Genomic DNA, 24,968 nt, shown 5'->3' with positions numbered 1-24,968 from the left:
AGATCACAACATCCAACAACAAACAACAGTGGAAGTCAGTGTCAGGATTGCTTATTCTCAGAAATAAAGTTGAGCAGTCTCAGGACCTTGTCATTTGAGCATTGATTGCATTCTGGCATATCAGATGCTGCAGTAATGGGATTTTGTAAATCTGAAATGCATTCATATTGTGTACATAAAGAAGTCTCTTGATGTTTTACTTAGTTCAATGCTCTTTTTCATCATATGTACCAACCCATGCCCCCCAGCGTTCAACAGCTAATAACCAATATATCTGATGAAAATTAATTGTCTTGACAGCTTGCATATAAACTATAAAGGTGCAAAGGAAAAATGCTGTAGCAGCATTTTCTTTCTCTGTAGGACAGTAGCTATGGAAACTATCTTCAGAGGCCAACCGGCCGCCATCCCAGTGCAGCACAAAAAAAATCAAAATGCTACTTTTAGAGGGTTAGTCAGTGGCACCAGTCGTAATTATCAACATCTACAATGTTGATGCACACTAGCCACAGCAAAATATTGGTAGATGTTGTTGTGAGCAAAGCTGATATGGCATTAAACTATTAAATTAAACTATTACAGGCCTGGATAATACAGAGCCTAATAAACTGCCCTCATACTGATAATTATTATGATAACCTGTCAAAAATAGCATAAAAATATGTAAAAATAGACAGCTATCTAAAATATCTATGCGAAAACCATCCAATCTCCTAACAGAAAATATTTTATTACTTATTATGACAGAAATAAGCAGGTAAATACTTGCAGATGAAGAGGAAATCTCTAATTTTATTTAACTGTCACATTTCACTAACTGAAACTTATCCTTTCTGAAGGGATTTATCCCATATAGCTAGCCTGAACAAAAGCTGTGATTTCTAATACAGTCTGACAAAATCATCATTTTTTATGAATGCTGAGAGATTATGAAGGATTTTTCCCTGAAAATGAAAGACACAAAGGAGCCAGAGGTTCATTATTGCAAATGCATGTGGCAACTTTCACTGCCAGCCACGGAAGAGTTCCTGTGGAAATGTAGTCACAGGTCATTGATGAGACTCAAACCTTTGAAGAAATATGCCTTCCACCCAGAACAGTATTCAAAAAGTAGGAAGATTTCAGTCAATAAGAAAGTTATAAGGAAGAAAGCTGGAGTATACATACACCTCAAGTATATACACGATTCCACCATTGCAGAGGTTGGTATTTCATTCAACCACACAATTTTGTGACTTTTTGGTACTCTCTAGTCGATAATTTATCTCACTGTGGATACCTTTCTTCAGTTTCTCTGGAGAACTCCTTCTCTGATGCCAGCAACTCTTATTTAAATGGCTTATGGAGACTACCCAGGAAGGACAGGGTTATACAGAGCAGGTTTATGTCCAGTCAAGACCCAAATTCTCCCCAGTGCCACACTGTACTGGCTGGGTCTGCGGGAGGCTGTGGAAATGGTACTTCTTGAAGGATCTGATTTGAAACCTTGCAGCCTTGACATGCACTACAAAACCAAACATGAGCATGTCTGAGGCACTGGACTGTCAGCCTGTTTGTTAACCTGGTAACCTCTGAGCACCCACAAATCAATGATGGCCTTCTTCAAAAAGTCTGTGCCTATGGGAAGAAAATAACCAAAAACTAAGGCATGCGATAAAATACAGGATATTTAGACAACTTTAAAATTTAATTTAGCTCACAGATTGCAATCACCATTATTCACATATGTCTGTATCGCTGCAGTTTGCACTGAGAAGCTGTGATCCATCTCCTCAGCTCACGAGGCTCTGCCTGTAAGAGCTGGGACCCAAGCAGGCAGGCTGGATTCACAGCAGGCTGTGCTGCTCTGGCCCCATTTTGTCTGCTGAAGGTCCTCTAACCCAACTACTCTGGCCAGCTCACTCCAAATTGAAGCAAAGCAGGCGATTTTCAGGCTTTTAAACCAATATGAATTACTATAAATAGCAAGTAGGTCAAGACCATGTTTTCTCTTGCATTTTCTCCTGCTCACAACAAATGATCCAATTCTGACCCCTGCAGGTCCCTAATGAGGGTGGTATATCTGCCCCTTTGGGGTTGAGGGTGAGGTGGCACAGCTCCCCAGGGAAAACCCAAACATTATTTTCTAGCCACCCTGGTCTTGTAACCTTTGTCACAGCCTTCAACAATCCTGCAAGTCCTATATGATTGTCCAAAGATGAAAGTTCTTTTCTCTTATAGAGGAAAGAAGATGTTTAAGCTGTATTTATTGAAGATCTAACAATAATGCCTGTTCCTTATTTTTAATAAATTAGCAGTGTTGAGCAGCTTTCTCTATAAAGCAGCAGATGTAGTCTCTCAGAAATATGTATTTACTTACACTACCTATTAGACAATCAAAGAAATTAATTAAGACGTTCAATGCAGTCTTAATCCAAACTATTTCACTGGTTGACTGAGTGCCTCACCATTTGGAAAAGGAGCTTTCACACATCCTATCCAGACCTCACTGATGGGATTATTTGTAATAGCACTATAGAGGAAAAACCACAACCCGACAACAAAAAGGGGCAAGTTTTCTGCAGGCAGAGGGAAATTCACTACTGCTTCAAATGGGAAGAGAACTCCAGATGTAGGGCTGTGATTTCATCCTTTCATGTAGGAGCTCTGCATCTGTCAGATTAATGGGGGTAACTGGAGGGAAGAGGATCATGCCATGCCCAAATCTCCCCAGTGCCATCAATAAATCTATGCCTGGCTGGAACTGTGGGTTATATTTTAGATCTAACAATAGCTCTCATTAACTTACCTGTTACTTTTACAAAGTTATATCAGCAGAAAATTGCAGCAAAACAGATGAGAACTATTACATGCCTCACACTGAGGTTTGACCCAGCTACTACTAAACAAACCAAGTTCAACTAACTTGCATCTGACTCAAAATTTCTCACCAGAAAAGAGGAGATTAACAGAACTGAAAGGACAGACAATAGGGTTTGTGTGCCAAAAGCCTGACTTCTTTTCCTGTGTTAATCTCATCAGAGACACCCATGACTGAAAGCCTTGTCTTGCCTACCGTCTTTAAGACTATCACAGCTACACGCTGCCGAGTGAAGATGTTAAGGAGATTAATCCAGGCTCTAATAATATTTATCTAAGTGTTGCTAAAAATATCTCTCTTAGAAAAGCGTTTACATGACAAGGGAGAGATAAACTCACATTTTGATACATCCCAAACTATCCAACCTTCACCCTTGCACAAAAGAAAATGCACAATAAATAATAAAGTGCATTTTCATTACTCTGGGAAGTAAATCCATCAGGGCCTACTGCCACCATTTGCTTTAATGGTGCACACTACACCAATAAGTTAAGAGCATTGGATTTTAACAAAAATATATTTAAGTAGTTATGAAAAAATTGATTCTTTCTTTGACAGAAGTAGTTGTACCCTAGAAAACAAGTTCCAGTGAAATAAAAGATTTCTAATGTCTCTTAACTCCACACTTACTCTCCTACAGTTTTACAGCTTGGTTTCACCCCTCACTGAAACTCATGCTCTTGCAGATCTTAATATCTTTCTCCACACCTTCTTTCACACCTGTATCACGAATCTCAAGACTGAACAGGCTGTTCCACTGCATGTTTCTTTTATTCCTTTAATTCTGACACTTTCCTAACTCAGTTTTTCAAACATAATATAATATCCCTTTGCAGTTTTTTCTGCCTTTGATTAATTCCTGCAAGCCTGCAATTCTCTTACTGAATACAACTTCACTGTTTTCTTCCAAGAGGAAGCAAATCAACATCCAAGAAGGTAATTTTCTTCCTCCTCACCTGCCAAGATCATGTTGATGTCTCAGTCCCTCCTCTCACCTGCTCACCTTATTCTTCCTCAGAGTTCTGCTGTCCCTGGTTCCTGTTCCTTGTCATACAGGTCTATTGCACTCTTTCCTGGCTTAAAAACAACAGCCATCCTTGCTTTTACTTCATTCTCTGAACACTGAACAACTCCACTGCTGCTCATCCTCATCCCTCTTCCATGTCTTTCCTATCAAAATACCAGAAGTGGTGTTTGACCTTCTGTGAAGCTGCAATCTCAGGAACCAACTTCCAGCTCCTCATCAGGGAGCCATGAAGCTGCTCCTCCTCCTCTCAAATCGGGAGCTGCTTTACATGGAGTCCAGAAGAGGAAACCTTGTGATGCGTTGGGACTTCCTGGGTTTCAGATACAGAGTTTGGAGAGAGCAGCCCAAGGTTACCAGGAGACATCAGCATTTGGAGGCTCCTGGTACTCACCAGTCACATTTGGACCTGTAAGACACAGTGCCAGCCACAGAGGCTCAGCAGTTTTGAAGCAGCTCTTCAGCTATCCAACCTAGTGAGAATGTCAGGCTTTGAGAACAAATAGAACCCCTGACATCAAAACAAATCTATCCTCACTCTCTGACTAACAGTTCCTCATTTTCCTTTGTACCCTGCAGTCTAACTCTCTCATCATTTGCTGAGCCGTATTTCACACATACAGTGTGAAGTTTGGCAGACATTCTTTGTGATCATATTTTAATTTGATGACAGTATTAATTGATTAATTTTTTAAATTTTCTCAGTGAAAAATTGATGTGTGTTGACGTTTAAGGTCTTGGGCCCGCCATTCATGATTTCCCTTGAATTTCCCCCTGCAGCTGTGCTCCAGGACAACACCCTGAGCACCCCAGATACAACACAGATGCAAGGTCTCCAGCAGCTGACTCCTTGCTGCATGCCCAGGACAAGCAGCTGGTGCAACCTCTTGGGCCAGCTGGGAGATGAAGTGGAGGTGTGGTCCTGCACCCACCAGGGACCACAGCAAATGATCAAGTTTTTTCTCATTTGCGCCATGTCAGTTGATAATACCAATGCTCTTGTCAGGGCTCTACTACAGTGCCAAAGCAAATGTAAATAAAGTTATTTAACAAGAGTGAGCATTAAAAAAAAAATCAATCCAGCATAGCCACATACTAAAACATTGTAAGTATTCATTTTCTTTAGGTAACATTGAAAGTGGTGACTGGATAACTTACTCATCTCCAGGATACAAGCCCTAGCTGTAAAGCCAATGTTACTTGAGAGAGAATCCTGCAGGAAAATTTAGAGCAAATTGTTCCTATGTTATGACCTACAAACACCCATCTAGAGCTCAGATACCAGAGGCATTCCCAGAAGTCCTCTCTACTACCACACGAGCTATTTACATGGAAAAATATTTTTATATGCTTGAATGTTGGCACATCAGATTCCCATTAAAACCACCAGGAATGATTGCAATTCAATCTCATGTTCGGTAGCCACCAGGAATCACTTTATTGCAGAAGCCAAGAAGGCCAAGACACAGCACACTGTGCAGCTCCACTGGTGGCTCTGGTCTTCTCCCAAACTCAACAGAAAGATGCATTTATTATGCTGGGTTTGGCCTACATTCCCCTCTGACCACATGCCACACAGGTGTGCTCTTAGTCAGGACACTGCTGCCCTTCAGGGTGCACTAAGTCACTGAGGTGATCATTTTACAAATGCCAGCTGGCTCCTGTGCCTGAGACTAGGAACATCCACTGGAATGCAGATGTACACAGATGGCATGGACGAGAGGTACACAGGCAGTCAATTCAAAGAAGGGGAGAGAAAGGGAAAGAAATGGAGGAAGAGTTCTGTAAAGATCACTGTCTGTTGCCACAGAAATGACTATTTATGACAATGAAACCTGAAAGTATAATTTGAAGCGCTTAAAGCATATAGCTCATCTTCAGAATTAAAAAAAAAAACACTCAGAATAAGGATGTGGTATGAATAAAAAAAAAAACACTCAGAATAAGGATGTGGTATACTCAGGGACAAATTACTTTATCATCATCAGCTATACAATGGGATAAGGATTTTAGCTTCCTGTAGTGGCTTAGACCAAGAGCATGGGTAAAACCTTGGCACAGAGAAGAACAGAAAGGATTCAAGTGGACATAATGAGAGAGCAGCTGCATTGTCTATTTAGAACAACACAGGCCATCAGGAGCCAAGAGCCTTTTTAGAGGGGTTTATACACAAAGCAAGGGAAGTTATTAGAAGGTGGAAAAAAGATGTACATGGATAGCAACTGGTATATGTTTGGCTCAGACACTTGGAACCATATGGGTTTAAGAGAAATCCTATAAAGAGAGACAGGGTAAAGAAGAACACTTCTTTTTGCTCTTTCACAGCACACAGCAGTGTTGAGAACTTTGTTTCTGTAATGTATCAAACTTTTTTTCCCCACATATTGGTTTTTCCTTCATGATCTTACTTTCATTCTGATTATTCTGAGGAATAATTTATGTTTCAGATGCCAACTCAGTGCACACACCACAGTAAGATGCAGAAGTACTTGATTCTCTTTTATGAGCCATTAGTTTCTGTACTTTAAAGATTCTCCCTGAAAAAAAAAAAAAAAAAAAAAAGCAAATGTTCCTATTTTCATTTCAAATGATAAGTATAGAAGAAAAATAAATTTTCAAAGAAACAGACAACTTGAGGGTTTATCACATGTCTTGCTGTAATACTTTCTCTTGAGGTTTAAATCATTTGAATATATCAAAACTATGTGTATATTTTTAAAAATTCCATTAACATCAGCTTGAGACTGCATCCATCATCTAATGTCCTAATACTGTCAATTCTTTTGTCATTCCTAGGAGTTTCCATTATATGAGGTCTAAATATCAAATAGTTAGTACCAAGAAATAGAATTTTGCTAATCCCTCCAGACCTTCTTCAGAATGGAAGCATAAACACAAATCCTACCATCAACCTTCTGGTTGATGTCTTTACACAATTATTAAAATTGTCCTTTCATTCTCTCCTTTCTGAGCAGTGGAAATTACTGCTCTGATAGCCTCAACTTCACCATGGTGCAGTTTCAAGTGGAAAAAGAAGGTTTAAGCATCCATGGAAACATCAGCCAAGAGCAGAAACACCATGCCTGCGTCTTAAATACCAGTCCCAGGTCAGTTCTAACACTGGATGGGATTATGTTTTAGCTAAATCACCAAACAGCAGCTATTGAATTGCACTTCCTGAGAACTGGAGCAAAAGTGGGTTGGGTTGTTTTGGGGTTTTTTGCACAGCACCCCTTTGCAAGGTACAAGTGAGCAGCTACACACACTTAGCTTTGCACGCAGAGTAGCCTATCTATTTCAATGCTGTAACCCCAAGGTTAAGCAGGTGTCTAACTGGTGGCAAAAGTAGAGTCTTAAAAGGAAAATTAATTAGTGTAAGAAGTGGATTTATTCACAACACCTGGCTGCTGCTGCTGGGCTTATCTATGTAGGGATTTATCTGGTAGAAACAAGCACTGGTGTAGCAGTAACACTCTGCAACAGTTGTAATCAGCCTTCCATGGAACAGAAGGAGAAAAGTTAACCATTAATGATTATTAAAGAAAGGGAAATTCTTTTCTAAAGAGAGTGACATGAAGTACTACAGAGCATACATTTATACTTCAGCAAGAAAAACATGTCAATATGCATGTGCTACGTGCAATAAACTGCAAAAATGCAGATGAGAAAAAGCTGAAGTGGGAATAAATTTCCTAGGGAACACTCTAAAAAAGAGACCAGATTGAAAAAGGCAAAAAAGTACATACAAGAACATATAATATTTCTAAGCTGAAGTATATAATCTTCCTGTCCATGATGTTCAGTGAAAGGGGAAAGTACATGAGAGATGCTGAAATCACTGTGAATGTTTTATATTTTTTGGTTTTTCTTCAGAGCTCTGCACTGAAGGAAATCCATGCAATCCCTGCTCCCTGCTCAGCACACCACCGAGGTGGGGGGACACACCATATGGCTCACTTTAACCGTGTAAATTGTGTGCTGTGACACAAATGGGACTGCTCCACTGACACAGTCAATCTCTAGGTCCAAGGATTGGGCGGAATGGGGATTACACCACATGCTGCAGCCGCCCTGGGAACGGGCAGGGCTTTGGGCAGGGGCAGCACAGCCTCATTCCACACACCCGGAATCCACCGGCTCACAACGAGCTCGCTGAGCGCTGTAACCTGCATGATCCAAAATTTTATTGGAGTATTTGTAATGCAATGGCAACCTAATAATGTACTTTTCCATACTGCTTCCCTGCACAGCGCAGCAAATTTCAGGTTCTAAAAGGAACATGTAAATCCATAGCAGCAGGAACCTGATGACATTTTTATTCTTGCTACTGGCAAGCCCCATGTAATGCCTGTGGCATTAATCCCAATGTCCAGCAGCAAAAGGAACTAAGTCCTGGTAAATTCAACCAAGGGCACTGGTTGCTTTAAGCTGAAAGAGAATTCTGTATTTAACTTATATGATTTGTTTCCTCTCTTAACAAGAAATGGAAAAACATTTGTGGTATTCATGGAAAGAAAAAAAAAAAGAAGTATTTTTGGTTCATCACTAATGACCAGCATAAAAATGCATGGAAAGAAAGAGTCCTCAGCATTCTGATTACTGCCTAGTTATTCTCCAACCACATTTAAAACTCTAGACTGCCCATTCCAGCATTTCAGTGCAATTTTTATTGACCTACTAACCTGTAACTCTGGGAAGCCTGGAGCTAAGAATGCAATAATGGCTAGCAAATACAAGTCTCCAAACAGAGTGTAATAACCTTAAGTAAACTACTGCCAAGCAAAAGTCCTGCAGATCAAACAGTTCCCACGAAGCCTTATGCTATTAACTAGCAAAAGAGTCCCATGATATCTCCATAGTCATGCACAATAACAGAGCACTGCACTTCTGTTTACTTACATAGCTTATCTGCAATCCAGTAATGTATACAGCCAGCCCCTCCGATGTAAATCTCTTCTCTATTTCATACTTCCCTTGTTAAAACTTTGCTAGCTTCCTAATGATAAACAGGGGGTTTATCTGGAATATCTATTTTTAAAGGATGGGCAGTGGACACTTACAAAATCATTTCAATAAGGGACTCTACTGGTGAAAAAGAATTGCTAACATGTAAAATAAAGTTTGTGACAACATGGTATTTATATGGCTCTGCTTTTTTCCTGCTGCAAGGCCCACTCACATTTCTCTGCCACTCCCTGAGTAACCCCACCTCGGGAGATGGACAGTGGATCTCACACCCTACCAGAGCCAAAGAATCAACAGCTAAAAGCCTTATGGCCGGCAGTGGGTCACTCAACACTCCGCATTTATCGCACACCCTACTGCTTTGTGTACTTCAACTCATTTTACAAAGATCTCTTCTCTACCTAATAGACTTCTTCCATGAGGTCAGTCTGCATCCAGCCGTCAGTGCAATGTGGAGAGGTCAAACCTTAAACAATCAGGAATAAAATTAAAACAGAAATAAAACTCATTAGGATGCTCCTTCAAGAGCCACCGAACGGAAGCAAAATCTGCTGCCTCTGAAGCAACAGGGCTCGAATGCAGGGGCTCCTCGCCTGCGGATCAGGGAGGAAAAAGCAGGAAAGAAGCGGGTCTCCCTTCTCCCCCTGGCCGAGGAGGGGCTGAGCCCCGTGGCGGGGCCGGGCTCGCAGGGGGCGGTGCGGTCTCCAGCCGGCCCGGTCCCAGCCCGCTCCCCGCGGCGCTCCCGGCGCGCACGGACCCGGCCTCCTGCCGCCGCTGCCTGCGGCACAGCACGGCCGGCGGGGCGTGGAGGAGGCCGGGCCGGCGGCGAGATGCTGCGGCAGGTGCCTCCCCCCGGCCCCGGGCCGCGCCCGGCTCCGCGCAGAGCCGCGGCCGCGGGCGGGGGAGCGGCGGGCGCCGCCGGGGCGGGAGCGGGGCGCCGGGGAAGGGGAGGAGACGGCGGCGGTGGGGCGGGCAGGAGGCGCGGCGGGCAGGTGAGGGAGGGAGGCAGGCAGGGAGTGAAGGATGGATGGAAGGATGGGTGGATGGATGGAAGGATTGATGGATGGAAGCACGGATGGATGGAAGGACGGATGGAAGGATGGACGGATGGATGTGCGGGAGCACTCGCTCCTTACCTGGGGCGCGGTGGCGCATCCTGCGGCGGGCGGGGGCCGCTCGTCCCGGCGGCCCGGGGAGTCCCCCGCCCCCGTCCCCCGCCGGGGCAGAGCGGCTGCCGCCCCCCGGGCCGGCCGCCCCGCCGCCGCCGCTCGCCTGCTCCGCTTTGTTCCGCCGCGGCGGCTTCTCCTCCCGCTGCCGCAGCAGCCGCGGGACGCGAAACTTGTGCCGGGGGAGGGGGGGCGGGCGGCTGCCCGGGGTGGCACTTTCGGCGGGGCGGGGAGCGCGGCGGCCGGGCCCCTCCGCCCCCGGCCCCGCGGAGGAGCGGGGCTGTCAGATCCAGCCCATCTGCCGCGATCGCAATCGGTCGCAACTGAATGGCTCCGGCAAATCTGCGGCGGCAGCAGGGGCTCGCCTCGGCGCGGGGGGGGGGGGGGGGGGGGGAGGCCGGGCCATTGTCTGCGGGGGGCCCCGGGTGCCCCCGGGCTGGGGGCGGCGGGCGGGGGCTGCCCGGGGCCGGGGTGTCCGGGAGCCGCGCAGCCTCGGGTCGGCCGCACCGGGGCCGGGCAGCGCTGCCTCTCCGGCGGGGCCGCTGCCCTCGGGCTTGCACATCGCGGGGAAAACCCTCCTTCCTCACAACCCCGAGCGGAACGCTCGCCTCGAGCTGGTGCCGTCCCAGGTATCCTCGAAAGTTCGGAGAGAGGGCACGCGGCGTGGCGGAGCCAAGGGGATGAGTTGGGATGCGCCAAGGGGCAGCGGCTGTGCCCACAGGGCTGCTTAGGGCCTGCTGTGGGACACACAGGTGAAAGAGTTCAGCTTCGATGGAGACTCACAGGCATGCACGGCACGCTTTTAAGCCTCAGTATAAGAAAATGCAGCTCCAAAAGAATCACTGAAAGCTTTGTCATCTGTTAATCCAAAAATAGCAACTAACATTTTTTTCCTGGTTAGAAGAAAATCTGATACATGATCCAGTTATTTGTAGATACTCGGTGTGTGGAAGAGAATCTAAGATATGGTACGATATGGTACATGTGAGGGAACCTAAGTGAACAGTGAGCAAGAGCTCAGGCAGGACTTCCCAGTTTAATGAAAGAAAGTGAGAGATCGTAGAAACAGGGTGAGAAAAACTGACATAGTGCAAATGAGAGACAGTGGGTACAAACAGATTAGCTGTGACTGGAGACAATGCAGTAAGTTGCAGAAGGAATCTCTTCCTGTGGTGGTACAGAAAAGAGTTGTCAGAAAACACTGTGAATCACAGGAGATGATACAGTGATGTTCTTAAAGACTGCAAAACTCTGCAACAGAAAGCTGCAAAGCAGCATGGTTCAGGAACTAAGCATCATGGCAGACAAGAGGTCCTCTCCAAACCCAGTAGAATTTGGGGTCTCCAAAGAGATTGTAATTCTCTATTCAAACATTATTTCATCCTTTAAACCATGACCCTACTGCTGATATGTTTTAACTGCTTTGTTGTATAGAAAAACACCTTGAGCAGTTCTTGTAAGAGCCAGTTTTACCTACTGAGTAGAAGATATGTTAATTTTCTGTTTAATTAGAAAAAATAATCCAAATTAAATGTAATCACACTATAATGCCTGTTGCTTGAATAGACAACCTAAACCTCCTATCCAGATTCCTTTCTAATTAGTGATTGAGACTGCAAATGCAGCGTGGCTTTTGAGACTTGCCTAACATGCAAGTGGCTGCACTGGTTCTGTCCAGAAAGTCTGTGCAGTTCAGTGTTATTTCACTGGCAAACCCCAAATACCCGGGGGAAGATCCAGCACTTTGCCTCTTTCCCTGGGAGCTCCTGGCCTTAGCTGGCCTTCTGTGTTCAGTACATCTTATCAGCTCTCTTCCATGATTGTCCAGCCTCTAACTGAACCCACATACACTTCTAAAATCCATGGTACCATGTTACAGATGTTCCAATCCTTGTTTACATGAAAAATCTCTTCCTTTCATTTGTTTTTCAGTGTGCTGCCTGTTTTCATCATACCACCTGTACTTCCTGCATTGAAAGAAGCAGTGGACAAGCAGCTTCTCTCAGTGCTGCTCACATTTTAGCTCTGTCATTCCCCTGCCTGGGTTACTGATGTTTCAGCCTGAAGAGTCCTAGTTGTTCCGTAAATGGAAACCTTTTCTGTCCTCCTCTGAACTCACCCATTTTTTTTGCATCTTTTCTGAAGTGGGGGACCAAAACTGCAACTGGTACTCAAGATGCAGTAAAATCACTGGCATAATCACAATCCCTTCCTAGGTGTGGTACTGCATCCAAAAATATTGTCCTAGTCAGGGTCAACTTTTTCTATGAAGTCTATAAATTATTGAGTACAAAGTTTCTATTGAAGACCACATTTGTCTTTCCATGATTCTCCTTTCCTCAATTCCTAGTTAAAACATGGAATGGTTTCACCAGATCTGATAGATTAACAGTGCCTAAAGGGATTAAAAAAAAAATTAAAATATTGCCAGTTCATTAATTATTTTCAGGCCTAAGCTTGCATTCACTGAAATCAAGAGTGACAGACTTCGTCTCTTACTCTGTAACTAGAAGTGATTTAGAATTGAAAAGAAACAATATTTATCTACAACTTAAAGCTATAATCATAACTTGAAAGTGTTTTTTATGCATATTGAGCTGCACTGTATCTGACTGCTGAGATACTGTTCTTCTGTGTCTCTTTAAGATTAGTTGTATCTCAGTTTCATACACCGCAATAAGTACATGTTCCAAATCATTATTTCTTGTCCCTAGGCTTGCACAATTTTGTCTAGCACAGACATTTACAAGATAATACACCAGTCTTCAAACAAAATCCATGACTTGGCTCACCATTGCTTCTGAAAAATACAAAAAACTGCAGTGCTCATGTTTCAAAACTCTAAAATGAAGTAGATGATAGCATTAGCTCAATACATTGTTGGTAGCCATAGTTTTAAATAAAGCAGCCTAACAGCTGGCATGGGCAAATGCAATGATTTGGGGGATTTTTTTCATTTTCTCAGAGACACCAAGATACCATTGGAGGGACGAATACTTCCTATCAACATCATAAAATGATTTCTGATTCTCAGCTGGCATAATGTGCATGTATGTGGAGGTGATGTACCTCTGCTCTCTGCTTCATTCTGCAGCCCTTCCAAATGGGAGAGACCCAGGAAGGAGCAGGTGTGCTGGCAGGTTGGAAGTGACTGATTTTCATGGTGGTCAATAATGCCAAAACAACCATGGAACCTTTAAAACAGTCTCTGCTTCACGGAGAAACTTCATACTTAAAAATCTGGGAGGGGGAAGAAACCTCCCAAAAAGCAGTTATTAATTTTTGCTCACTTCTTGTCCTTTTATTAATAGTTATATATTTGCTTACACAGGACTGAGGCTGTGTATGGGTGACGTAAAACGATTTTCAGATGTTGTACCGTGAGGTTACTGGCGCTTAACACAGGCGCTGTTCCAGGGCTCTGTTAAATACGAGCAGGGTTGGAACTGCTTGGACTGACGTCATTTATAGAAACAGTTGCTCTTTCAGCCTGACACAGGGCACTGCTCAGTGAGACCTGAGGCAATGCTGCCCTTTTGAGGACTTCAATTCAGCTCTGGGGACGATTGCCTGCGCTCCTGGGAAAACTGCCAGGCCAGGCTGTTGCAAAAAAAGCTGTGCAACAGGAGCCGACAGGGACACTCACGGAGCACCCTGCGCTGGCAGGAAAAATCAGTCACCAGAGGAGAGGTTGCAGAACAAACTGGTCCCCAGTAACCACACTGGAATTTCCCAGTGCAGCAGAACTACAGGAAGACAGGCAGACTGGGTGCTGCCTCGTGTTGACGTGTGTTAGCATCAGCTGCTGCTGCTAATGGTACATTCAAATCAAGAAGGATTCCATAAAAGCTTTCTCTGGATCTCAGTGGAGTTAGAGTGTAGATTCTTCATGGGAATTCTGAGTATCTCTTGAACTGGTTGAATAAAGGGTCCAGTGCTGCCACTTGCACGTTTCCACGTTGCAGAACAGAAGTGAAATCATGACTTTACTGTCACAGAGAGGACAAAGCTTTATACCATTTTTTCAAAAATTTACAACAGTATTATTAGAGAAAAAGAGGAGAGGAACTGAGAGTGTTTACAATGTCTGGTGTGTTTTTGGACCAATTCCTCCCAGGGCTCTTCAGGAAGATAAAACACTTCCTTGGCATTTGAATTCTCCCAACCATGAGGAGTGGAAGATCATAAAAATACAGGAAGCCTTGTAGGAGCCACAACATATGCACTTATGTCTTTCAAAAGGGCTTCAGAGACCTTTGGCTAACCTGGCAGAGGACTGAGAATCTACTGAGTGAAAAACAATAGTGGATTTATTACAGCATTATTGAGAACTGAACTGGGAAGAATTTGTAAAGTAGTATCACACTTCCTCAGTACAGGGCAGTAGGAGCACATGCTGATTCTGACAGGGTGTGGAAGCAGATCAGCTTCTCCCTCTGCCATCTTTAAAGGTGCTACATAAATGACAGCAAACTAAATAACCTGCAAAAGCTGACATCTTGCTGCAAAGCATTTGGTGGAAATCAATCTGAGGTTTTTATTTCTTTTGCCTATTTGAGTTATACTTTCTGCGTTGTGCTTAGCTAATCAGGTGGTAATAAAACTAAGAGCCCTGCATTTTGCAAGCTTTTATTAAATTTTGAAAATCTCAGGGGAATACCTACATAAGCAAGAGTTTGCAAATTGTGAGCTACGCAGATTTAAGTAGGAAAAAATATGCTCATGTCTTTAATATGTGATGAATGCTGCTTTATATTTGAAACCTTGTCCCCAGTGGAACCCATTACAATAATGTTTATACAGGCTTATGCTATAAATGCATATTTTCCCTACAGCAGAATACGTTGGAATTTACTCCTGATTAAAAAAAAAGTGTGAATGGGTGATATCCCAGAATCTGGATTGCTATAGGCACAATTATGCCCTTTTATTAACAAATGAAGCAATGAAAAATGTAATTTGTTGACATAAAAAGAACTTTGTACAGTGGGCAGGATTGATAGGAAATGCACCCTGAATCTCCTGTACCACACGTGAACTGGAAGCCAGCCAAATCCTACAGAAGTCAGGGAAACTGGATCTTCAAGTGCCAGTCTCACACAAAGCCTGGACAGAGGTGCTGACTGTTGTGGAAAAAAGCAGGAAGATGACAATGATGGATCAGCACATAATTAAATAGCAGGAATAAGTGGTGTCACAGCAGTATTTTGGCTGCACAGGTGTCCTGCTTTCAATTCAAACAATATTTGTCCTGTAACAGGCCCAGCCACACGACACACTGTCTAAATTCATGGTTTTCTCTATGTCAAAAACCCAAAGGTTTCATCAGCACAGGACCATCCACATACCTTAAAATAAACTGCCTGAAGAGAACAGGACAGAGCCCTTCTCTCCTGCTCCCTGTGCCACTGCCCATCCCCTGACAGAGGACATAATTTACTTTATATTGTGGAGGGGGAGGGCCAAGGACAGGAGATGGAGACATCCAAAGAATGCTCACCTCTTCCACACCTCATCATGGTGTGAACTGTAGTCACAAGAAAACCCTCTCCAATGGCACAGTGTGGGATCAGGTCGCCACACATCATGTTTCAAGCCATAGAGCTTTATAGAAATTCAAGCAGTGATGTGGGAACTTCATCCCTCAGACTGAATAGGCTGACAGTACACAGTGCTGTAACTGAGAACACCAAAACTCTGGCTTACACATGGATCTCTTGTATAAACTCCATTACTTTTCTTTGTTAAAAGGGACTTATATTATTTCTTGTTGCATCCTCGGGGCTGAGGAGATGATAATTATTTCTCACTTTGTGTGGAACAAGGAGGCCCTGTTCTCACTTGGGGTCTTAAACTCTTGCGTTAATGTAATTTAGGAAAAAAAAGTCAAGCATTACAGAATGAAATAGAAATGCTAAACTTAATTATTTAACTTCTCTTTCACAAGTGAAACTTATTTACTAGGAAAGGTGCTAACCTGACTTGCATGACTTCATATACAATTTCTCCTTGGCCTTTTCTACATCTGCCATCAGCAGTGCCCTATTTGTAGACTTCATCAGTGAAACAGATCAGTAAGGTACCATTCCTTTAAAAATAGCAAATTCATAATTTTTCCTTTTCTTTCTTAAACCCACCACACTAAAACCCTATCTCACAGCCTGTGACTGTGCAGTACTCATTTCTATCATACGTTTCGACATCCTGGTTTTAAAAGGGCCTGAATTCTCAGTTGTTGCCTTGATGTAAATCCAAAGGTTTTCCTCTGTCAAATAGGAGCCAGGGCTCTGTGTAAAGATAAGTTGTTCAGTCTTAGAGAAGACTTCAGGGGAATGCCACTGTTACTCACTGAAATTATTCTTTTCTCTGTGAACAAAGCCAATAACATAATTGGGATTATCTGAGGAGTGAAATATGATTCCGTTTGAGCAAGCATGGCTGTGCGCAGACATGAGTGGAAGAGTAAATTCAGCGCCAAATAAAATGAGAGTACTGTCAGTTTCCATTCAGAAACGTTTGATTTCCAAAGAGGAATGAGGTAACCTCAGAGCACCAGCCTCAGATAATTACGTGTTCATTTCTTTAGGCCGTTGTGCTGCTGTGTTTCCCCTCTGCAGGTGCTGTGGCAGAGGAGCAGGTGCCCCGAGGTTTCCCTGCAGGGCTGCGGGGGCTCAGCGCTGTTCCCCCATGCAGCGACGCAGCAGTTGTGCAGCGCCCGGTGCTGCTACCTGGGCCAGGCTGCACTGCAGGGGACAGACAAAATCCTGCCACTCACACTTAGCGTCAGACAAAACCACTTCAAAGCAGATTTTTTTTTTTTTTTCCCCTAACCCTAAATAGCCACTACAGTAATATGTATATCTGCATACACAAAAGAGTTTGTTCTTAGAAAAAAATCAAAAACAAATGCAGAACCATGCCAGGATTATACATTTCATTTCCCAGCATACAAATGAGGAACTAATTTAGTCTGGGCTGTTCATGCATTTTACTTTTAAGAAACATCCATATGCCAAATAGACCTTCCACACACTTCCCTGCTGGAGTTTTTTTTCCTTTCAACTTGGTAGGGAACATTTGTGATCCTTATTCTACCAAATATATCTAAAGAATATATTTTGCTCAAGGCCTTCTATTTTATAATTTAAGAGAAACAAAATCAATTCATGGCTCTGGCAGTCTTGCTATTATGACAAGCATACATCTGTGCAAAAATACCCCAATCCCTAATTAATTACAGAATGCTATTAACATTTTATAATTCAGCATTGGTTAATTTATTTAATTTTATAAACACAGGCATATGAAGTTACTTTTCTGGATCACTTTTTCATCCTTTGCCTGCAGTTCTGAAATCTGGGTAGTTTAGCACAGATACAGAGATATTTGCTTGTATCAAGATTATTTTCTGTTCAGATGGTTCTCAGTCCTTTATGTAATGACTTCAATACTGAGGCTTGACACTTCACTCCTGACTCACGCAGCACTGATGAGCAGTGTTAATGGGAGTTTTTTCCAATTAGAGGAAACAGGCTGAGAGTCATGTTCTTTAGGACATTTTATGAATATATAATGCCGATTATATTTCTCATTTACCAGGGCACATCAAGTTGAGTTTAATTTTAAGTCAGCTTAGTAAACACTTCACAAAAATATGCCCTGCCAGAGTTAAAATAGCTCATTCCTGAAAGAGATTTATTTATTGATCTGGTAAAGAGCTGCACATAAAATTACTATTAACTTTAATCAGATGAGGACAATTATTTTATACAACTAATTAGTGGAACTAATGAAAAATTAGAGCAGGTACTTCTGTGAAGCATGTATATTTGTTTGAAAGACAGTGATCAGTCTTGATTTAAACATTGAGATAAATCCTCAAAAGCAGTTTTTCCACTGCAACTGCAACAAGTGTTCAAGCAGCTATTCAGCCTTTTCCTGTGCTTACACACTCAGTATCTATAGTGGGCTTATGTAGTCCATCAGGTTCATTTCTAATCTTTAAACTATCCTCTCTTACTTTTCCATGACCCTATTAAAAATACAATCTAAATGGAAAACATTTAAAACCTTGCTTTACTCTATATTTGCTATCAAATTGCCCAATGTGGTCCTGAGGAAGTATCTGTTATAGCTGTGGTATGACATGGGCATTGTACCGGGGAGCCAGGGGAAGCAAGTGGTTCTCATTCACAGGTAATACAATGGTGGTGCTTTTTGTGGCCTGTAACCACATCTGCGCTGCTCACTGAACCATCCCCATTTATACTCAGCTAAGGAAAAACACATTTGGCCCAAAATAAGGTACATTTTTAATTGGCATCCTCATGTGCATATTTAAACACCAATCCCCTGTAGAAATGCTCATCTGAAGCAGTACTGTGAGCTCTGTAATGCAACTTTATAGCCTTATATGGTTTTCATCTACATTTTTGTGTGTTTTTTCACATATAAGGTCACCAATCAGAAACCCCAGCTTTAGAGAGATATGTATGTTGCAGTGTTAGTTGGAAGAATCTGAATTAGTACCTGGTGGCTGAATGACTCCTAATTTCCAAACTCAGTTCTACTTTACCTCATTCAGCCTCAGCTTCAAATACTGAGGAAACTAAAAGGAATCAATGTTTGCATGGGTTTTACAAATTTATCATACACATCCAGCAGTGCTGTAGAGATGTATGAAAAAAACCCCAAGAAAACACTATCCCAGCAAAACCAAAGATTGATGAAGAGACCAGAAGCAGGCTTTAGTGGCTAATACCACAAAACACCTTTTCCCTGGCTTTATGCATTGCCAAGACCGTATGACCAGACAGGTGGATCAAGAAGCAAAGTAGAAGGAAGCCTCATGCTCTTACCACACCTCACCACACCTCACCAACCTCTAATCATAGACTACAACAACAATTTTTGAAGATAATTCATTCCAAATACAGTCTATTCCTCACATTAGCATCATAGACCAGAGGCAATGCTTATTATGAGAACTTCCTGAATGGATTAAAATGGGGGTTTGTCCCCAAGACCTGGTACTTACACCTTCATTGCCAGATTACTAAACCCTGACAAGAAAAAGATGCCTGTGCAGAGCATGACCTTATTTAGTTGGGGTAGCACTTGTTTTTTTTCTCAGCCTTCATTACTGTAATATCATACACAGGATTTTTCCTTTGTTTGCTATGCAACTTATTCCCCTAAGATTAGTCTTTTTCTAGTCAAGCAGTTTAAAGCTAATCACAGTTGTTATTTTAATCTGTGCTCACCATTAAGAATTCTTGCAGAGCTATTTTACTTGTTAGCAATTAAGGCTTCCCAATGGAAGTTCATGATTACAGCAAAGGCAAAGTGTTTAATGCTTGGCACCTCTTTAGTACACTGGCTTTAAAACCAGGAGCACAGAAGCATGCTAATGCTGCTGATGAAAGCAGAGCAGATCCATTTAACAAACTCTGTTTTGAATATACAGCACAGGAAAAATGCAATACAATCCTCATGTGCATTCCTGGTCCCTCCCCTCTGTGTTTTACATTACTGCAATAAGGTAAGGAAGTGCTGTTTGACCTTCATTAACTTATCACACATTAGTCATGTCTGAGCTGAAGCATATCCTCAGGCTCTCACCAAGGCAGACTGGAGTGTTGGTCCTGGTTCCAGTAGCACTACCAATAAAATTCCCTGCAAAGGTCTCAAGACCAGGGTTTGACCTTTGTTTTTTTAGGCAAGCATCCTATCCTGAATTATGACTTCTTTCTTCTGTTAGGAGAATTAGTAATTGCTGCCACTGATTGGTGTGTCAAGACTTAAAAATTATGATTTACCATCAAGTCAATTAGCAAAGGCTGCAGGAACAAATTTTTGCTTCTCATGTTGATTGTCCACGTGATTGTGCCATAAAAATTATACATGAGCTGAACTAAAGCATTAAATGACCGGGTAGAAAACAACATTGCAGGGGGATTCCACTCCCCTGACCCAATTCTGTCCTATTTAAAGCTACTTCCAGATGGGATAGGGCAGAGAAACCCAAAATATTTTTTTTTTTTTAAACTGATACATGGAGATGCACAACCACTACTGTACATCACCTCCGATGGTAAATGTTGGTGATTTACATTGATGGGGGTCAAATTTGTCTCACTTTGGGTAAATGTGTTTAGCTCCAACCTGAGAAGTAGGGGAACCACTGACAAGTCAAATGCACTATCAATAATGTGACAATAACTACCTTGAAATGTCCAGTATAAGAAAATCTGTGCTAATAAAGTCTGCATCTTCACAAACTCCTGAGCTACCTGCCCTCGTTGTAGTCAAGGTTTTAACAACAAGGCATCTGAAGCTGGGCTAGAGATCTGCTTTAGTGTAAAGCCATAAAACGTGACCTAACCATAGCCAGTCCTCCTGGGACAGCAATTACAGCAATAAATGTTCCACAGCAGATGCTAATGCCATTTATAAACAGTTGTCCTCTAAACTGAAAAGAAACTGTGGCCCCCACATGTCTTTTAGGGTCCCATTGTTCGCGTGGAAATGTAAAGGAAATGTAAAATTGATATGCACACCGTGGCATTTGGTTTAGTCTCCTCTGCCTTGGCCTGGGCACTATAAATCTGTGCTGGCTGGAGGAGCTAAATGGGCAGAATTTGTGTGTGTCAGTTTTATGGGCTCACCCCGCGTAGAGCGCGGGTTATCGGTCAATGTCAGGTTCAGCGCCCGGTGACCCCCCGGGTTCAGATCATGGCGGTCACAAATCAGGAGCGTAATGAAGGCTGAGGAGAGGGCTCTGCTGATTTACTGGGACATCTGTCTGGCTGTAGACAGCCCAGCACTGCCCCTGTGTAGTGCCAGCTATTAGCATAATCCTCACCATGAAACTTCTCAGAGATTGAAAAGAGAGGAATAAAGTGTTCAAAGAAGACTGGCTAAACCAGAAGGGTTTTTCTTGTAGTGCTCGTTACCAGTCTTTTTATGCCAACACCCCATAAAAATTATAATAACAATAAATAATGTTAAAAATAATGTTTTTAGATTTTCAAAACCACTGAATTTACAGAACACATCTGTATGTCTGTTTATAATAAAGTCACTAACCCTGATACTTTTCAAAGACTTTTTAATATTTTAATTTTTTATTATTCATTCATATTTAACCACAGTAGTGTCATCTGCATATAATGTTATCACCTTCATTCTTACAAAGTCAATCTCCTGAATTCTGTAATGTTAAATGAAAACTTCATTTTTTTTGTGCCAATTATTTTTGGGTACTTTTTAAGAAAAGCAGGAATTAAGCACAAACTTCCAGAGTTTGCCTATAAGAGTCAATATCATAATGCTGTAAGCTGTAAATGCTGGGATACTACTTTATATTGTATAGGTCAAGAAGCTGAGGTGCAGAACACCTAATACTGGCATGTGACAAGCTGCTCTTTTTTTGTACATGAGAGTCATTCACCTGAAAAATCAGACAGATCATTATTTCTCCCTTGATCAGAACTACGGTGAAATAGGTTTCAGCCTATGAACATTAAATTGTTCCCTGAGGATATTTTTATATTTGACTGTGTTTTAAAAGACTGTCACGGTTCATATGTCTTGAGAAGAACAAAGTTAAATATTGCATTAAAAAAAATTGCTGTGAATTTTGAAGGAATTTTATCATTGTTATTACTCCATTTCCTTTGTATCCAATGTTATGTTAGGATTTGAGCAGTTACCAAATTTGCTGTAGGCAGCGTAGAAATACCCACCAGCATGTGGCAATCCCTGCTCTTCTTAAACCAGGGTGAAGTCTGGGCAACATGAACAGAGATGGTATACAAAATCCAGACTATCAAGACCACTGCAAAATTATAAACCTGTGTTTATTTTAGTTTCAAAACTCTCAATTGGTCATGCTGCTATGGTGGTGTTTTGGTTAGATTTTGTGTGCCATTCAATGAAAACACATTCAAGATATAAGATAATTTCTGAAATTCAGTCCAATTGAAAAAATCTGAAGTAGAGTTAGCATCCACTGCCTAGAAACTTTAACATGAATAAACCTGTGCATGTGTGCAACTGCCCTGATTAACCAAGGCATGATTCGACTTGTGTGTGCTGCCCTACTTATTTCATAAGGTAAGATTTGGTAGTCTGCAAAGAATTTAAAAATGGAGAAACTGAATACCCAATCATTCATTTGAACTCAAAAATGGGAACTGTGGACTGCAGTATCATTTCCAAAATAGCAACATAAATAAATATGTGTGGCACAGTACTTGCCTCCATAAATTCCAGCGTTGTTCTTCCAGCTGAGTCACTAAATGCTCTATGTATTTGTTGGAGTCCATATATTCCTAAATGAAAAAAATATTAAAACATTAGTTTTCAATGTTCAAAGTATTTGTAAAATTTTGAGTAAAAACCAGTCAGAGTCAGTTTGTGGTGTGCACTTTGATTTTGTTCCCAAGGTTATCCCATGTAAATAAAAATCACAATGATGTAAAAATCTAGATTAAATCCACATTTGGATTCATATTATTTGAACAGGGCAGTAGCCTAATGCACTCCTCAGAGATTATTTGAGGGGAAGACAAGAGGCACCGAGGATACACAAGCAGCACAAATAAATTAGCATACATATCAATTCATATCCATATTCCAAGCCCAGAATAATCTTCCCTGGATCCAGACTGAAAAATAACTTCCCAGCAGTGCAGTCACTGTTTTTGGTGCACATTTTGTTTACTTTAGATATAAATCAAAGTGAACTGAATATTTGACTCAAATATTTATTTTATGGACAGTATGAAAAATACTATAGCATGTACCCTATTTGAAAATGAAGCTATAACTCAGCCCCCATATTATTTTCCAGTCCAACTTTTGCAGATGCAATAACTTGCAATATCAACTCTATGAAAGCTCCTGTACTTGTGTCTAGACAGAATTTCTGATAAATTATTTTGACCAGATGAAAAATACGGATTTTTTTCCTATTGAAGCCTATTCTTTAAACTCAATGCAAAGAGATGATGTTTATTCTCAGCAGAGAAATCTGTCAGTAACAGAAATCCACCACCTCATTTCCATGAGGAAAGCAACATTGGTGTTATTTATATCAAATATTTCAGAATGAGCCCACAGAATAACGTGATATAATATGATATATTTGGATGACAGTGGTACCAACACAGTCACATTACTATTATTCTGAAAGTCTATCAGTAATAATATAACTGTCCTAAAATATATCACCAAAGCAAAAGTATGTCTCAAACCTTATACCTCAGGAAATTACAAGTATTGGAGCACTACATAGAAAATAATCCATCTTCACTTTCTGGAGACAAAAGCTCCATTTTTATAGCTTCACTGTGTTACCTTTGGACTCATCACAGAACCACTTTGTGGGGTTCCTGTTTGTATTAGAAGTTGTCTCTTTACTATTATTATTTCTTTTGTGTACAAATATGGATTTTTGTTGCAAAGTATGTGTTTCTTCTGAGCCATTTATCTTCATGACCAGGAATATGAGACAGCCACTACAGGGACTGTACATCATTGTGTCTCCTCAAGGTGAAGATAAATGTTAGCTGATTTTAATGATCATAATTTCTATATAAATGTACATTTTTATTTTTCAGGACTGGAATAGTTTCAAGTGATTCTGTGTTTCTGTCCACAATAATTATTTTCTTGTTCAGAGAGAGAGAGAGGGAGGGAGAGAGAGTGGTCCTGCAAAGGCACAAAAAAAGGTCCCTGGCACAGACAGGAAGCAAGAGTCGGACGCTGCTCCCAAGGAGCCTCTGCAAAAGCATCTCAGCCATATCCTGTTGAAACTGCATGGCTTGAAAATCTTTGGGTATTGTAAAACTTTCCATTAAACTCTGTGGTTGCCCCAAGATTAAATTTCATTCTAACTGCTGTAAACAGAAGCACCGCATAGCTGTTTCTTTCAGAACCCAGTAAATAATGTAAATCCCAAGTAACACCATGAACTTCAGTGACAATTAAGCAGGAAGCTTCTTCTAAGCTAATTCTAGTAAGATCATTCTGCAATACACATATATTAGATTTCACAAAATATATACTGTACAAGTATATAATGATGATTAGTTGCAGTACCAAGTTCTTTAAAACAAGTTGACTATTTTACTTTATATTTTTTACTACAATGAATCCAGCATAAATTAGTATTAAGACCCTTACATCTTTTTAATGTAATATTAAACAATATTCCTGATTTATTCATCAGTGTATTTTGCCCTACAGGCAAAGGTAGGATCAGCAGTTTTATTCTGCATAATTCCATGATAATATAAAAACCTCATTCTGAAGCAATTTTCTAAAAACTGTTTTCTGGAAATAAGGACAATGGGGAAAAGGAAAGTACTGTGTTTATCCTATACGACTGCCTTAATGTTAAGGTTTTCCTGTGGCAAATCAGAAATATTATTCTGTTTCTCTTTAAAAACCTGCAGCCTGGGAGTATGTAATCTTGTCAATGTATAAAAGTGATGTAAAAAAATCAGCCATGATTTGAAGGTGGTTAGCAGCACCTCATTTCTTCTGGCACACTCACATGCCAGCTGTGTCCACAGCAAGCCATCTGCTTCAGACAAGGCCTCTGTCCCCAAGCCCAGGTTTCTGCTCTCTTCTCTCATCAGCTCTCCCAATAACACCAATTCTGCCATCCCTGGATCAGGACCCAGTGCTATCATTTTGTCAGTGTGAAGCAAATAGCAAACAGTCACTCGAGATTTAGAACAACTTCGTGATTTAGAAGAACTTGGCACATTCAGTGACAGCAGAAAATGTGAGTAAAACCCCAAAGTAATCACACTGCTTTATGGTTGGACTCAATGACCTTAAACACCTTTTCCAGCCCAAATGATTCTCTGACTTTATGTACAACGAGACGATGAACACAATTCATTAAAGCACTTCACAGTGCCCAATAGATCATTTCTAG

General features: G+C 41.5%; 1 protein-coding gene across 1 annotated transcript in view; it reads right to left on the bottom strand.

The window, feature by feature from the left end:
- The window catches only part of NCKAP5 (NCK associated protein 5), a 278,701-nt gene that overhangs the window by 211,784 nt on the left and 41,949 nt on the right, over positions 1–24,968 (bottom strand). The window contains exon 2 of the mRNA XM_088059072.1: positions 22,273–22,350. Within this exon, the coding sequence (XP_087915198.1) occupies positions 22,273–22,350 (78 nt within the window). The remainder of the gene's footprint in view (positions 1–22,272; positions 22,351–24,968) is intronic.

Source organism: Pseudopodoces humilis, chromosome 8, assembly GCF_049639895.1.
Source record: "Pseudopodoces humilis isolate 2021_Gansu_Grassland_sample_001 chromosome 8, ASM4963989v1, whole genome shotgun sequence".
Lineage (NCBI taxonomy): Eukaryota > Metazoa > Chordata > Aves > Passeriformes > Paridae > Pseudopodoces > Pseudopodoces humilis.
This window is presented reverse-complemented; position numbering and strand designations above follow the sequence as displayed.